Source organism: Camelus bactrianus, chromosome 6 (genome assembly GCF_048773025.1).
Source record: "Camelus bactrianus isolate YW-2024 breed Bactrian camel chromosome 6, ASM4877302v1, whole genome shotgun sequence".
NCBI lineage: Eukaryota > Metazoa > Chordata > Mammalia > Artiodactyla > Camelidae > Camelus > Camelus bactrianus.
In genome coordinates this window covers 83,878,905-83,892,099 of record NC_133544.1, presented here as the reverse complement: position 1 = coordinate 83,892,099, position 13,195 = coordinate 83,878,905, and the positions used below count along the sequence as shown (strand labels likewise).

At 42.8% G+C, this 13,195-nt stretch overlaps 1 protein-coding gene across 2 annotated transcripts in view; it reads left to right on the top strand.

Moving 5' to 3' along the window:
* The first annotated feature begins 745 nt into the window (after positions 1-745).
* Positions 746-13,195, top strand: part of NEDD4 (NEDD4 E3 ubiquitin protein ligase) — a 123,543-nt gene continuing 111,093 nt past the window's right edge. The window contains exon 1 of one of the 2 annotated variants that reach the window (XM_074366168.1): positions 746-1,668. Coding sequence is in view for 1 of the 2 variants with exons in the window: in XM_074366167.1 (XP_074222268.1) it covers positions 8,623-8,667 (45 nt within the window). In the remaining variant the exon portion in view is untranslated. Of the gene's footprint in view, positions 1,669-8,498; positions 8,668-13,195 lie in introns of those variants that run through there. The other variant, XM_074366167.1, reaches the window with a different exon arrangement.

Here is a 13,195-nt window from a genome sequence, read left to right as displayed (position 1 = left end):
ATGAAAACAAAACCTGAAACCCTACTGCAAATATCATTCTCTTTAAAACCAGGAATAAGGCTATTTATCACCATGTCTATCTGTTAGATGGGACAAAAAGAAAAAGAAATGCAAGTTGAGAGGATTGGAAAGGAAGAAACAAAATTGTCACTCAAAGATGTTAAATGTCAGAGTGAAAGTGAAAATAATTATTTTAGACACAATGAAGTTCAGGAAGTTTGTTGAATACCAAAATAAATGGACAAAACTCTGTTGTATTTTTGTAGACCAGCAATAAACTGCTAGGCTGTATAATAATAATAATAAAAAAAAAGACACTGCATTTACAATAGCAGGGGAAAATGTAAAGTATGTTGGAATAAATGTAGCAAAATATGTGTAAGACCATAGTGGAGGAAACTGTAAAACTTTTTGAAAGACATTACGATTTTTTTTAACTTTATTTTTCAGAACAGTTCAGATTTACAGAAAATTTGTGAAGATAGTAGAGAGAGTTCCTACCTACCCCACACTCTTTTCTCCTATTATTGCCATCTTATATTAGTACGGTGCATTTGTTATAGTTAATAAACAAACACTGATGCGTTATTATGAGATCGTAGAAAATATATCTCTGCCCCCAGTTTCCAGCACAGAGCTCCTAAAACCCTTGTAATTTCCTAAGTGAGAAGAACACTAGGGGCCTCTCTTGTTCCAATATTGATCTTTGATCTCTGTTCCTGCCCCAGAGCTCCTGAAACCCTTGTCATTCCCTGGGTGATCGTTTCTTGGGTGAGAGGAGTGTCTTTTGTTCTAGTGAGGCAGCTCTGCGTGGGCTCCTGGATGACGGCCGGGAGAAGGGCTGAAAATGGAGTTAGCGAGAGAGAATGCCTGTGTGATGAAGCCTCCATAAAACCCCCAAAGCATGGAGTCTGAGGAGCTTCTAGGTTGATGACCACATCCACACCAGGGGAGTGAGGCACCCCACCTCCATGGGGACGGAAGCTCCTGCACCTGGGACCCTTCCAGACCTCTCTTCATCTGGCTGGTCATCTGTATCCTTTCTCGTATCCGTCAATAAACTGGGTCAACATAATGTTTCCCTGAGTTCTGTGAGCTGCCCTAGCAAATTAATCAAACCCAAGGAGGGGGTTGTTGGAACCTCTGATCTGTAGCCAGTCTGTCAGAAGCACGGGGGTGACCTGGGCTTGTGACTGGCGTCTGAGATAAGGGGAGGAGGGCAGTCTTGTAGGACTGAAACCTAACCCGTGGAATCTGAGACTATCTCTGGATAAATAGGATCCGAATTAAGCAGAATTGTAGGACACCCAGCTGGTGTCTAGGAATTGCTTGTTGGTATGGGGAAAAACTTTCACACACTTGGCGACCAGAAGTGTCAGAAGTGACATGTTCTCTGCAAAGGTAAAGGAGACTCACAGGGGAGAAACACAATAGGGAAGAACTGGGTTTTTCCTTACATAGAAAGGAAGAAGCTGAATTTCCCCTTTACAATTACTAGGAACTAAAATTCATACTTTACTGAGATTTTCTTAGTTCTTACCCAATGTCTGTTTTCTGTTCCAGGACCCTATTCAGGACACCCCACTTCATTACTACATTTAGTCATCACATCTCTGTGACTTTCCTTGTTTTTGATGGACCTTGACAGTTTTGAGGAGCACTGACCAGGTATTTTGTAGACAGTCTACTGGGATCTGTCTGACGTTTTTCTGGTGATTAGACTGGGGTTATAGTTTTTGCTCTCACAGAGGTAAAGCACTATTTCCATCACATCCTATCAAGGGTACCTAGTATCAGCATCGCTTAATACTATTGAGGTTGACCTTGATCACCTGGCTGAGGCAGTGTCTGACAGGTTTCTCCACTGTGAAGTTACCCCTTCTTCCCCGTTTCCATACTGTAACCTTTGGGAGACAGTTACTATGCTCATCCCACACTGCAGCAGAGGTAAGTCATGCTCCCTACCCCTTGAGGGTGGAGTATCTGCATACATTATTTTGAATTTTACACAAAGATTTGTCTCTTCTCCCCTACTTATTTACTAATTCATTTATTAATCTCAATACAGACTCATGTATATTTATTTTATACTTTGTTTATAATTCAGTACTACTTTATTTTCTTGCTCAAATTGTTCCAGCTTTGGCCATTGGGAGATCTCTGACATACCCCCATAATTGTGGGATTGATTTTTTTTTTTTTTTTGAGCACTTCTTTTTTTTCTGACACTAAAAGATGCTCCAGGCTCATCTTGAATCCTAGAATCAGCCATTTCTCCAAGGAGCCCTGGTTCCTTTTAGGGGAGATATTTGTTTATTTTTAACCAGCACAATTCCGTCTTTTAAAATTTGAAACAACGTCAAATTTACAGAAAGGTTGAAAGTATAGTTTAAGAAACTTTTTCTTGTATCATTTGAGAGAACTTTGTCAACTTTCTGCCTCATCACATCCTAATACTTAGAATGTACTTCTTATGAACAAGATCGTTCTCCTCTACATAACCACAGTACCACAAAATCTGGCAATTAATATTCATACATTACAGTTTAATCCTCAGGTATAGTAATGTTTCAGCAAATATCCAAATAATATCTTTTAGAGCCATAGGGTTCAGAATCATGAGTTGCCTTATTTTGTCATGTGTCTGTGATGGTTAATTTTATGTGTTAACTTGAAGGGTGTTGGATGAGATTAACATTTAAACTGGTAAACTTTGGGTGAAACAGATTGCTCTCCATAATGTGGGTGAGCCTCATCCAGTCAGCAGAGGGCCTGAATAGAAAAGAAACACTAGCCTTCCCTGAGTAAAAAGAAATCCTCCAGCAGACAGTATTTGGTCTTCATATGCACCATTGGCTCTCTTGGGTCTCCAGGCTGCCAGCCCTCAGTTCAGATGTCAACTTCCATAATCACGTGAGCAATTCCTTATAATAAATTTATATGTGTATGTATACACACACACGCAAACCCACACACATACACACATCCTACTGGTTCTGTTTCACTGGAGAACCCTGCTTAGTACAATCTCTTTAATCTCTGTAATTCTGGAATAATTTCTCAGATTTTTTTTTTTGACTTCTGTGCCCTTGACACCTCTGAAGATTACAGGCCGGTTATTTTTTTATGATGTCCTGCAAGTTGAATTTGTTAGATGTTTGCTCATGATTAGATTCAGGGCAGACAGGAATAGCACTGAAGTCATGCTCTCTTCTTCTCATTGCATTCTATCAGGTTGCAAGATTTTTATTTGTTCTATTACTGATGTTCATTTTGATCACTTTATTATAGTGGTGTCTTCTGGTTTTTTTCCCCTATGTAATTAATATGTATTTTGTGGAAAGATACACTGAACTCTATAAACACCTCACCTGCCAAAACTTTGAATTTACCCATCTATTATAACTTACCTTAGTGTGGACTCATACTACTGGATTTTTCATTGGATTATAATAATCTGTTGCTATAGTAATTTATTTTGGTACTTAAGTTAGTCCATGTTTGGCCAGTGGGAACCTCTTCAAGCTTGTCTCTGTGTCCTTTTGACATGTCCCCATCATTTCTTTAATTACTTTCTCGCATTAAAAGATGTTCCATAAAAAAATTTATAAACAAGACTGTTTATAGCAGCATTATTCATAATAGTAAAACAAAACAATAGAAAATAATCATCGGAAAGAAAGAAAAAAAGGGAAGCACTGCCTCTCATTGCTAAAGTGTAAAGTCCAAACTCCTTAACATGACAAGGAAGAGAAAGTTAAAACAAGAAGCACCATGCTGTATTTGGATTTGAGTGGGGAAAAACTTTTAGAATTTATTTCATTTTTAAAAAGAGTATGATAGGATCAGATTTTTTAAAAACCATAATTTCAAATTGATATTTTTGTCATTGAATATAATACACCTTTGGGAAAAGTTTAGTGATCTCATTTATCTCGACGGATACAAATTTTGAACCATTAATATATTTCAGAGACACCACTGTAATTTATCTAAATATCATGCTGTAAACATTTGAAACAGCTAAATAATATAACAAAAGGTCTTTATAGATTCAAAATAAAACAGACAAACAAACAAAAAACCCTGGAAACACCCCAATGTCCAACAACAGAAGAATGATTAATTGTGGTAAAGTCATCCAATGGAATATTACACAGCAGTGAAAATAAATCAGCCACCACAACTCCATCAACATAAATCAATCTCACAAATAGAATGGTGAGTAAAAGAATCCAAGTCACTTAATGATCCCATTTATAAAAAGAAGCAAAAATAATGCATTACTTAGTAATACATACATTTAGTGAAAGAGTTAAAAAAAACCAAGAAAATGGTAAACATAGAATTCAGAATAGGAGTTATCTTTTGGTGAGTGGAGGAAAGGACAGGGAATAGGAAGGCATGAAAGGGACAAAAAAGTTGTTGGTAACATTTTTTTTCTTTTAGTAGTGATGTGTATATTAGTGTTCACTTCATTGTTATTCTTTTACATGTTTTTATATATTCTTTTGTACATACTCAAAATTTAATTTAAAATGTTTCTACAATTTTGGACATGTTAGACACAGTTCCTGTATTGTTTAATATCATAGACACTAACCACAAGTGACTACTTAAATTTAAATAATAAAATAATTGTTCCTTAGTTGCACTAGCCACATTTCAAGTGCTGAACAGCCAGATGAGCCAGTGGCTACCATATTGCCAGTATAGATATAAAAGATTTCCTTCATTGCAGGGAGCTTTGTTGGACAGTACTAGACAGTGACCATCTCTGAGAAGAGGTTCTGAGAACTCCCTTCCCATACCTGGATTTTTCCTTCCAGGTTAGAGAATGACAGAACCCTGGGTTAGATTCATGGAATCCAAGAGTAGAGGTGACCTGTGTCCTGGGTACAGTCTTACATGGAAAGCTTTACAGAAGTGCCCAGATCCCCACCTGATTCCAGCATGGAAGAGCAGCAATACTCTAGAAGCAATGCAAAGGCTAGGCTGGAGACAGGTCCCAAGTCTCTGCAGCCACAGAAAGATGTGGAAGGGCCAGGAGCAGATAAAAGAGGCTGGAGGACCTGAAGGGGTTTTCAGGGTTGAACCTAAAAGCCCATGGCCTGAATGCCAGAAATAGATGGGAGTGCTGATTTCTCCTCGGATGGTGGAGGGCAAAGGTGCTAGGGAGAGACTGCTAATTTTCCCCCTATATCCATTCCTCCCTAGTAACAGACCCTCAACAAGACTTCCCAGGAGAAAAACTAAGTCTCTGTATTTGCCCAGCCCACCCTGTATTTGGATACAGTCATGTGACTCAAATCTGTTTCATGAGTTTAAGCAGAATCTGTAAGCCTTTCTTAAAAGTCAAGCGTGAGACCCGATCTCCCTTCTTTATTCATTCTTCTGTCTTGTTGCCTGCAACATGGATGTGATGATTGAGGCTTAAATGTGTTTCTGGACTCTGAGGATAAGGGCCACACTTAGAAGTGGCAAAGCAGCCAGCTGTAAAGTACCTGAATTTTTGACTTCTTTTGTGGAGCAAAGTAGCCGTCTTTACCCTGGCCTGCCTACCTCTAGACATCTATATAATAGAACAATATACCATCTACCTTTCAATCCTATTACTTTGGGTTACATTACTAACGGCCCAATGTCACTCTAATGAGAGACCACAACTAGGACCAGAGGGATGGAGGATGCATCTACTAACAGCAGCGTGGCCCAGGGAGGACCTTGCCCTCCATCCCCAAGGTGATGCTGCACCCAACTGCCTGCTAGAGCTTAGCATCAATCTTACTGGAAGGACGGTCGAGAAACAAGAGTGAACTGATTACGACTGGGTTTTTTTTTAACTACCAAGCAGACAGGAAAATTGTAGTAGGAACTAAACTCAATTACAGAATTAGATAGTAACATTTATAGTAATATTAAATAGGAACATTTCTTGGCCTACTGAATTCTGGGTCTGAGACAGGCTCTACAAAGACTGTAGCTGAAACTATGGCAATGGGGGAATGGCAATGGATGACGTACAGGGAGTTTAGGGTGGAAGAAGAGGAAGAAAAAGTGAACCTTAAAGATCTCAAACATCTTGTATTAGAGAGAAGAGAGGCAGCCAGCAGATATTATGTGAGAGAGAATAAAGGAGAACTTTCACACTAGACTTTTAAAAATTCTTTACAGAAGGAATAATTAACGTTAAAGTATCTTTTATATTGTTACCCTTGTTAGATTGGTTATTCAGCACCGGAATTTTTATCCCAAGGGTTTATAATTAAAAATTTAAAACAACTTCAAGTTCTGCATTACAATTAACATTACAGGCAGAGATAAAGAGGTTTAGGTACATAGACTACTAGAAAGTCTTGATGAGGTTATTGATTTTTCATTCATTTACTGCTCCGTTACCTGTTTGGAGGCTCATGTGAAAAGAGATTTGAAGGGAAGATAGGTTCAAGAACAAGGAGGAGCACGGTGATGCCACTGGAGGTTGCTAGAATTGCCCAGCCTTTCACTTGGGGGCAATCCCTAGCAGGGGTGTGAGGCTTGGAACAAGTTATTATGCACAATGTCACATTCTTCATACATGCCTCTTACCTGGTTATACATTTAGTTATTCAAGTCAAATCAACATGAACTCAATTGAAAGCAGTCTAGGTGGGCAAAAAACCTTCTTGAGTATACCACCCAGTTGAACAATATGTCCAGTTAAAGAGGGATTTCTCATTCCACACAGCTTTCTCCATGGTAGTGGTGGTTACTAGACCACCAGCTGATACCACCTTCTCTATTTGAACGTCCTCATAATTCCAGGTACTAGCTGCACTGGGCCTCTCCTAGCTGTTGGCTGAGAAATAACAATTACTGTAGTTCACCATATGTCAGTAACTGCCTGCTTAATTCTTCATTACCATTTTGGATCCACAGGGAAGGAATAAGAAATCATCAGTCAAATTAGCGGTCTTTGGAATTATCTTCATTGTTGCCTACTGCCTATAAGAGCTGGTGCTTTACTACATAAATTACTGGGATTTCTGGTTGACTTTATTACCAGTTTTACATTGTGTGTACACTTCTCATCCATTCATTAAATTTTAGTAGGAGGATGGAAGCTGTTTCTATACCTTTGAAACAATGCCCTAAAATGACACAAATGTCCTACTTAAAGTTAAACATAAAAATGTGTATCAGAGAGATTTTAGGAAGAAGTATTGTTTCCCAAATAAAAGGGCATACTGAATATTTTCAGATTATTTTATTCCTAGCCTACTAAAAAACACAAGTATGTGACAGTTTATAAAACAAAGAAATTAATCTATGAGAGATTTTTAATTAAGCCAACAATTCCTGAGCATTCTGGAATTTTGCACTCGTGTTTACTTAACTGCCACCTCTTTCTCCCTAATACAGATGATAAAATTTGGATAGTATATTAATAGAATTCTGATACATAATATGAATTAAATGCACCCTGCCAAACATAAAGTACAACAAAATCTTATATAACAAACCAATAATATGGGCTATAGTCTTGTTCCCCTTTCAGCACTTAAAATTGTTTATTCTGGATTCCTTAAGGAAAATTTAAATTAGATTTCCAGACTCTAGAGTTACACAACTTTCTGCAACTGTAGGAAAAGAGCAAGAGATTAATCCTGGCTTAGACAATGAGTGCTCGTTATTCCCCATTCTCTTTTATGGGTGCTTTATTTGGTGGGGGACTTCCTGTGATTGTGGAACTATCTGAACCCATCAGACATGACTATAAAATAAGCGTATTATTGCACAGCACCGGAGGTCCCAGTTTATTTTATTTCCCCCTTCTTCACTACCTTCCAGTGGTGCTGCAGATCAAGGCTTCCTTAGCTAAGCAGATTTATAGGGTTAAGACTGGCAGCTGGACGTTATGGGTAGGCTTTAAAGATGGACATACCATATGACAGGAAATATTAATTGGCACCGTGTTTACAAATCACAGGAAGAGAATTTCAGATCCTGAGTCCAAGCATGATGAGATTCCCTTCACGCCTCCCCATTTGCTGCCGCTCTCCGGCTGGACCCGACGGTCCCAAGGTCCAGCTTCTATTGGAATCTGCAGCCTGGACCGACGAAAAGGCGGTCTGATGTTTAAGCCCGTGGAGAGGCTAAGATTAAGCGCCCCGGGTCGCAGGCGGCTAGTCAGAGGCCGAGTTCTGCGGCGGATCTCAGTGAGACTTGCTGAGGCGAGGCGCAGCTTGCCTTCCCAGGGGAAGGGCGGCCGTGCTCCCGGCCTCCACTGCCAGCTTGGCGCAGTTCCCTGGGGCTGCCTGGGGCTGCCCGGCTCCCCGAGGCGGGAGAGTCGGCCACCATCCTCCCGGCGCGGAGGCGGAAAGCGCGCCCCCGCCGCGAGCGCCCCTCCTACCCGAGCCCCACCACGCACGCCCTCCTACCGCGCACGCTTCCCGCGCCCGCCCCGCCCCGCTTCCTCGCGCCACTAGCGCCGGCCGGCCGCCGGGGGCGCTGCTGCGGCCCGGGGAGCGCCGCCCCCTCTTCCTCCAACTCCTCCCGCCTCCGCCCTCTCCTCCTCCTCCTCACCGCAGTTCCCACTCTGGGTGGGGGCGAGCGCGTCCGGTTTGTTGGAACCATTCGGAAATGGCAACTTGCGCGGTGGAGGTGTTCGGGCTCCCGGAGGACGAGGTGCGGGGGTCGCGGGGCCGCGGGGTTGCGGGGCGGGCTTCCCATCGCGCTGCCCATCAGTCGGACCTGAGGAGGCGGCGGCGGCCGGAGGGTGGGCTGTCAGCGCCTTCCTCCCTCTGCGCGAGCCCCGGGAGCGCGCCAGGGATCGTGGGGACCTCGGGGGCAGCCCGGCGCGCGCGGGCTGGCGGGGAGGGGGCGGTTGCTTTAGGGAGCCCCGTTTTCTTCGCGAGCCTGTGGACTCCACACCCCTCTCCTCGCTGAAGCCGCCGCCTTCCTTGTCAGCTCCCCTCAGGAAGTGATGAGGCGGGGGGCTAGGCAGCCGGCGGCGTGAGTGCGCGGGGGCTCGCGCAGCAGCCCGCCGGCCCCTTCCTGCCACCCCCCGCCAAGTGTGCGTGAGCTCCGGGGGTGGGGTGGGGCGACTTTCCCTGGAGCTTGGCATCCCGGCTGCTGATTAGCCTGCTCTGGCCGGGGCCCGTTGGGCTTAACTTTCTGAACTTTGACCTGAAGACTTCCAAGTGCATTGTCATTAGCTGTTTGGGTTTTTTTCTTTCATCTGAAATCCTTTTTAACTCCCTACCAGGAGACGGGGGTGGGCAATCAGACAGATTTTTTTAAATCTTCAATTTAGCAACAAGTGTCAAGTGTGCAAAGTTCACGCTGTGTTTCACTGGTCTTCATATTTACAAAACTAAGCCAAAAAAGCGTAAACACCTTTATGAACTTCTCACAGCTCTTCACTCAAAGGTAACTTCTGTGATTTGAGAAGGCGAAACTGTCTCTTGTCAGCTAACTAACTTATTCTGGTTATTATGCCTTATGCTTATTAAAAATAGGGCCATTTGGGAAGAGCAGTTCCAGTTTAAATGAGATGTGGCTTCCCTGTGTTCTTGATGATTGTCTCAAAAATGGGAATGGGTGGAAGATGAAATGGCTATCGAGTCTAACAGAGACTCGTTCAGTTTGTGGGGAAAATGTAAGCATTCTTGCTGATTGACTAAGCTGTCACGTGTACCTGTTATCAAGATTAGACCCAATTAACTGCAAATCCTTCAGCCTAATTTAGATTGATTGCTTAAATTTTCTAACAATGTTGTAGTAGTGCCTTCTCTTAGTAACTTGGTATCTTCAAATGTCTTACAAAGTGTCTCACATTTCTCTTGAGAGTTCTTGGCTTATAAACAGCGGGCAACTTGTTGATGCAGGCACGTTATCTCAGAGTATTTTGGGAATGATTATGTGATGCAATTAGAATTTAATTTCTTAGTGGTTGCTACCAGAAGAGAAGAAAAGTGGTGGTGGAGAGTGGTGGCAGTCCCTCAGAAACAAGAGTCAGAGTGATGGCTAAAGATAATATTCTAGCTCCTCTCCCATAATTGTTCTGTGGAAGCGATCGGAGGAAAAGAATGGGGTGTTGAACCTATGAGAGCTTTCTTCTTACCAGTCTGGTCTCCCTGCTTGCTGCAGTAAGCTGTCCAATGCGGATCATCTCAAGCTGGCATCCAACCAGATGAGGCTGGCCTTGGACTTTCTTTCCCTGGTGGGCTCTGCTGTTCCACATTTCCAATCTCACTCCTTTCCAGCAGAGCCGATTGATCATAGACAGCATCTTGCCAGAGGTATCATTCACTACCTGTCCCTCTCTTGGTACAAATCTGTATTTTCAGTTTTCTGCTTCTCACATCACTCTTCTGCCCAGCTGAGATAAAACGAATCGTGGCAGCCAGTGGGTGGTCAGTAAGCAACTGGGGCTACCGGCCAGAAACTCCACCCTTTAAACTGAGATTTTCCTGAACTGGCTGAAGGATTTGTACTTCTGGGCAGTGTCCCAGTGTGGGGCCCTCTCTGGGCTGGGGGTCCCAGGTGTCAGTCTCATGACTCGAATTTCCTTCCAGCTCCCTCTGTTCCCTTTGTCCACGCTGAGGAAGAGAGTGAGATAGAAAGATAAGAGCCGGAATGATGAAGTGTCGTCTTCCACTTCTTCCATTGTAATTTGGGTTATTCATCATCAACTGACGTTTTTTTGGTGTCTGTTCTGTGTCATGCAGTATGCTAGGGGACCAGGGACACAGAGAGAGAAAAACGGCGTCCGCCTGTTTTGTCAGGGGCTCATAGTCTCGTGGGAAAGACAAAAATCACTTGTTTCCTGGTAGAGATTGCCATCTCACCACTATCCCTGGCCATTAGTTTTCTGGTCCATCACAGAAGTAAAAGAGGGCTTAGAAAAGCCGCTCTCCTTACCTTTTTTTAAGAAGAAAAACATTGCAGCTATGTCATTTTCTATCACAGACTAGTCTGAGATGAGGCAGCCTTTTGCTATTGACTGAAAGTGAGATAGCTCTTCTATTACAGCAAGAAGTGATGATTCTTATTTTAAATTTGAAACTGAAACAAGGAAGAAAATGAATAGACGTGGGATAGAAGATGGTGAGAGAATTGTAATTTAACCAGTATGTGCTGAATAGCCTCTGAGTCACACTGTGGGAACACACTAGTATTGAAGTATGCAGAAATTTAGGTCCTCATACCTCTCTGTCACTTACCAGTGAGTTTTTGCTCTTTGTCCACATACACGTGTCTTTCAGGAGAGATGATCCTGGCTCTACGTACAGAATTTTGCCATTAAAACAAACAAACTGAGCCAGTGATGTACGATAATTTATACCAAATTTGCTCTGCCGGCCTATTGGGATCAACAGTAGAGGATAACTCTCACTCATCTGTGATGAAGAGTGTGGTAGATACAGGGTAGAAACACCTTGTTTCCCAAATTCTTTTGCACTTGAAATTCTGGAAAGGGGGTATGAAATAGGTTTCCCAGTTAGGTGCGCCTAGTTGAGGGAAGGTGGAAATGAAATGGGGCGGAACTTCTTTTTTTTCTTGTTCTTTTCCTGTTGGCAAGTTTGGTCATGTAGACATTGCGTTTTTCTGCACAGGTGTTTCAGTATCTGGTAACTTGTCTTACGAGTATGGATAGGAAGTTACAGAAGTAGTGGTGGTGACAGCTTTCTGATGTCGAGATTGGGTATGTTCTTAAAGTCAACAGATCTGGTGGTGGCTCTGTCCTGATTACCTGCCTTTTTGCCTTGGGCACAGGTGGCAGCTTCCAGGGTAGGCCAGTTCTGAGGTGTTCTAGGTCCTCTGGAGGCACAGCCTACAGCCTACCCTCCAGCTTCTCTAAAGATTTTGGAAGCACCTAATTCCCTATATGAGCTCCTTTCCTCTTAAACCTTCCGGAGTAATTTCTGTTTCCTACAACTGAAACCTGACTGAGACAAGGGAAAAAAGGAAGGAAATAAAGAGGAAAGGGTTGAGTCTCCACTGCCGGTCTGAGAGTACGATTTGCACATACAGAAGTATGGATGCCTCTGATGGTGACAGCTGCAACAATGCATAAACAACAGGGTAACTGAGAAGTGCATATTCTGATGCTTCTAGACCCACTAACACCGAGTGGAAGCAGACCCTGCCTGCCCTGGCATCATACCGAGCCTGGGAACAAAGTTCCCAAACCTCTGTTCACTGCGCTCAAAGGAGAAGCACAGTGTGCACAGCAGCTGCATCTGTATCTGACCCAGTCTTTCACGTGTTGTTTTTGCCATCACTGCTTTTCTGCAGCTCTCTGATTCCAGCAGCATTCTGAAGTATTTTTCGCGGGTTTCCATGGGAACAAAGAAGTAGGTAAATATAGTTCATTTTTAATAATTTGCTTTTTCATCATTTTAAATGAACAGAAAAATTGGAAGTACAACACAAAGAACACCAAGGCCTCTGAAGCAGGTTCTTCACCTGTTGATATTTCACAATTGGTCCATAACCCTTTTTGCCATTTTCATTGGTCTTTTTTTTGAACCATTTGAGGGCAAACTGCAGACATGATTCCCCATCGCCACTGAATACTCTAGTGTGTATTTTCCTAAAACAAGAAGACTTTTATACATAACAGCCATCCAACCCTCTAAGCCAGGAAATCAACATTGTTGAAACACTACCATCCAATCCAGACATCCCATTCAGTTTTTGACAAGTGTTCTGATAATTTCCCTTTTTCCTTTCCTGTCCAAGATCTCATCTAGGAGGGAGCACACATCGCATGTACTTGTCATGTCTTTTCAGTCTTTTGTCATCCGTGTCAGCTCCTCAGTCTTCCTTATCTTTGGCAGTTTTCAGGAGTCCAGGCTGTACAACCTGTAAGATGTTCCTCAGCCTGGATCTGTTTCCTGTTTCCTCATGATCATGTCAGGGCCACACTTTTTTGAGTGGGAGTCATGGGGATGGTGCTGTGTTCTTCTCAGTATGTCACATCTAGGGGTACAGAATTTTGGCTTGTCTCATCACCGTGGACGATAACCTTGATTGGTTGGTAATTTTGGTGTCTGCCAGGTTTCTTCTTGGTAATGTCACCATTTTCCCTTTATATTTGGTGGGGACATAGTCAGAGATTATGCCAGTGTCCTCTCATTCATCAGCTCTCCATCCACCAGCTTTAGTGTCCACTGATGGCTTCCACCTGAATCAAGTGCTACTGTCT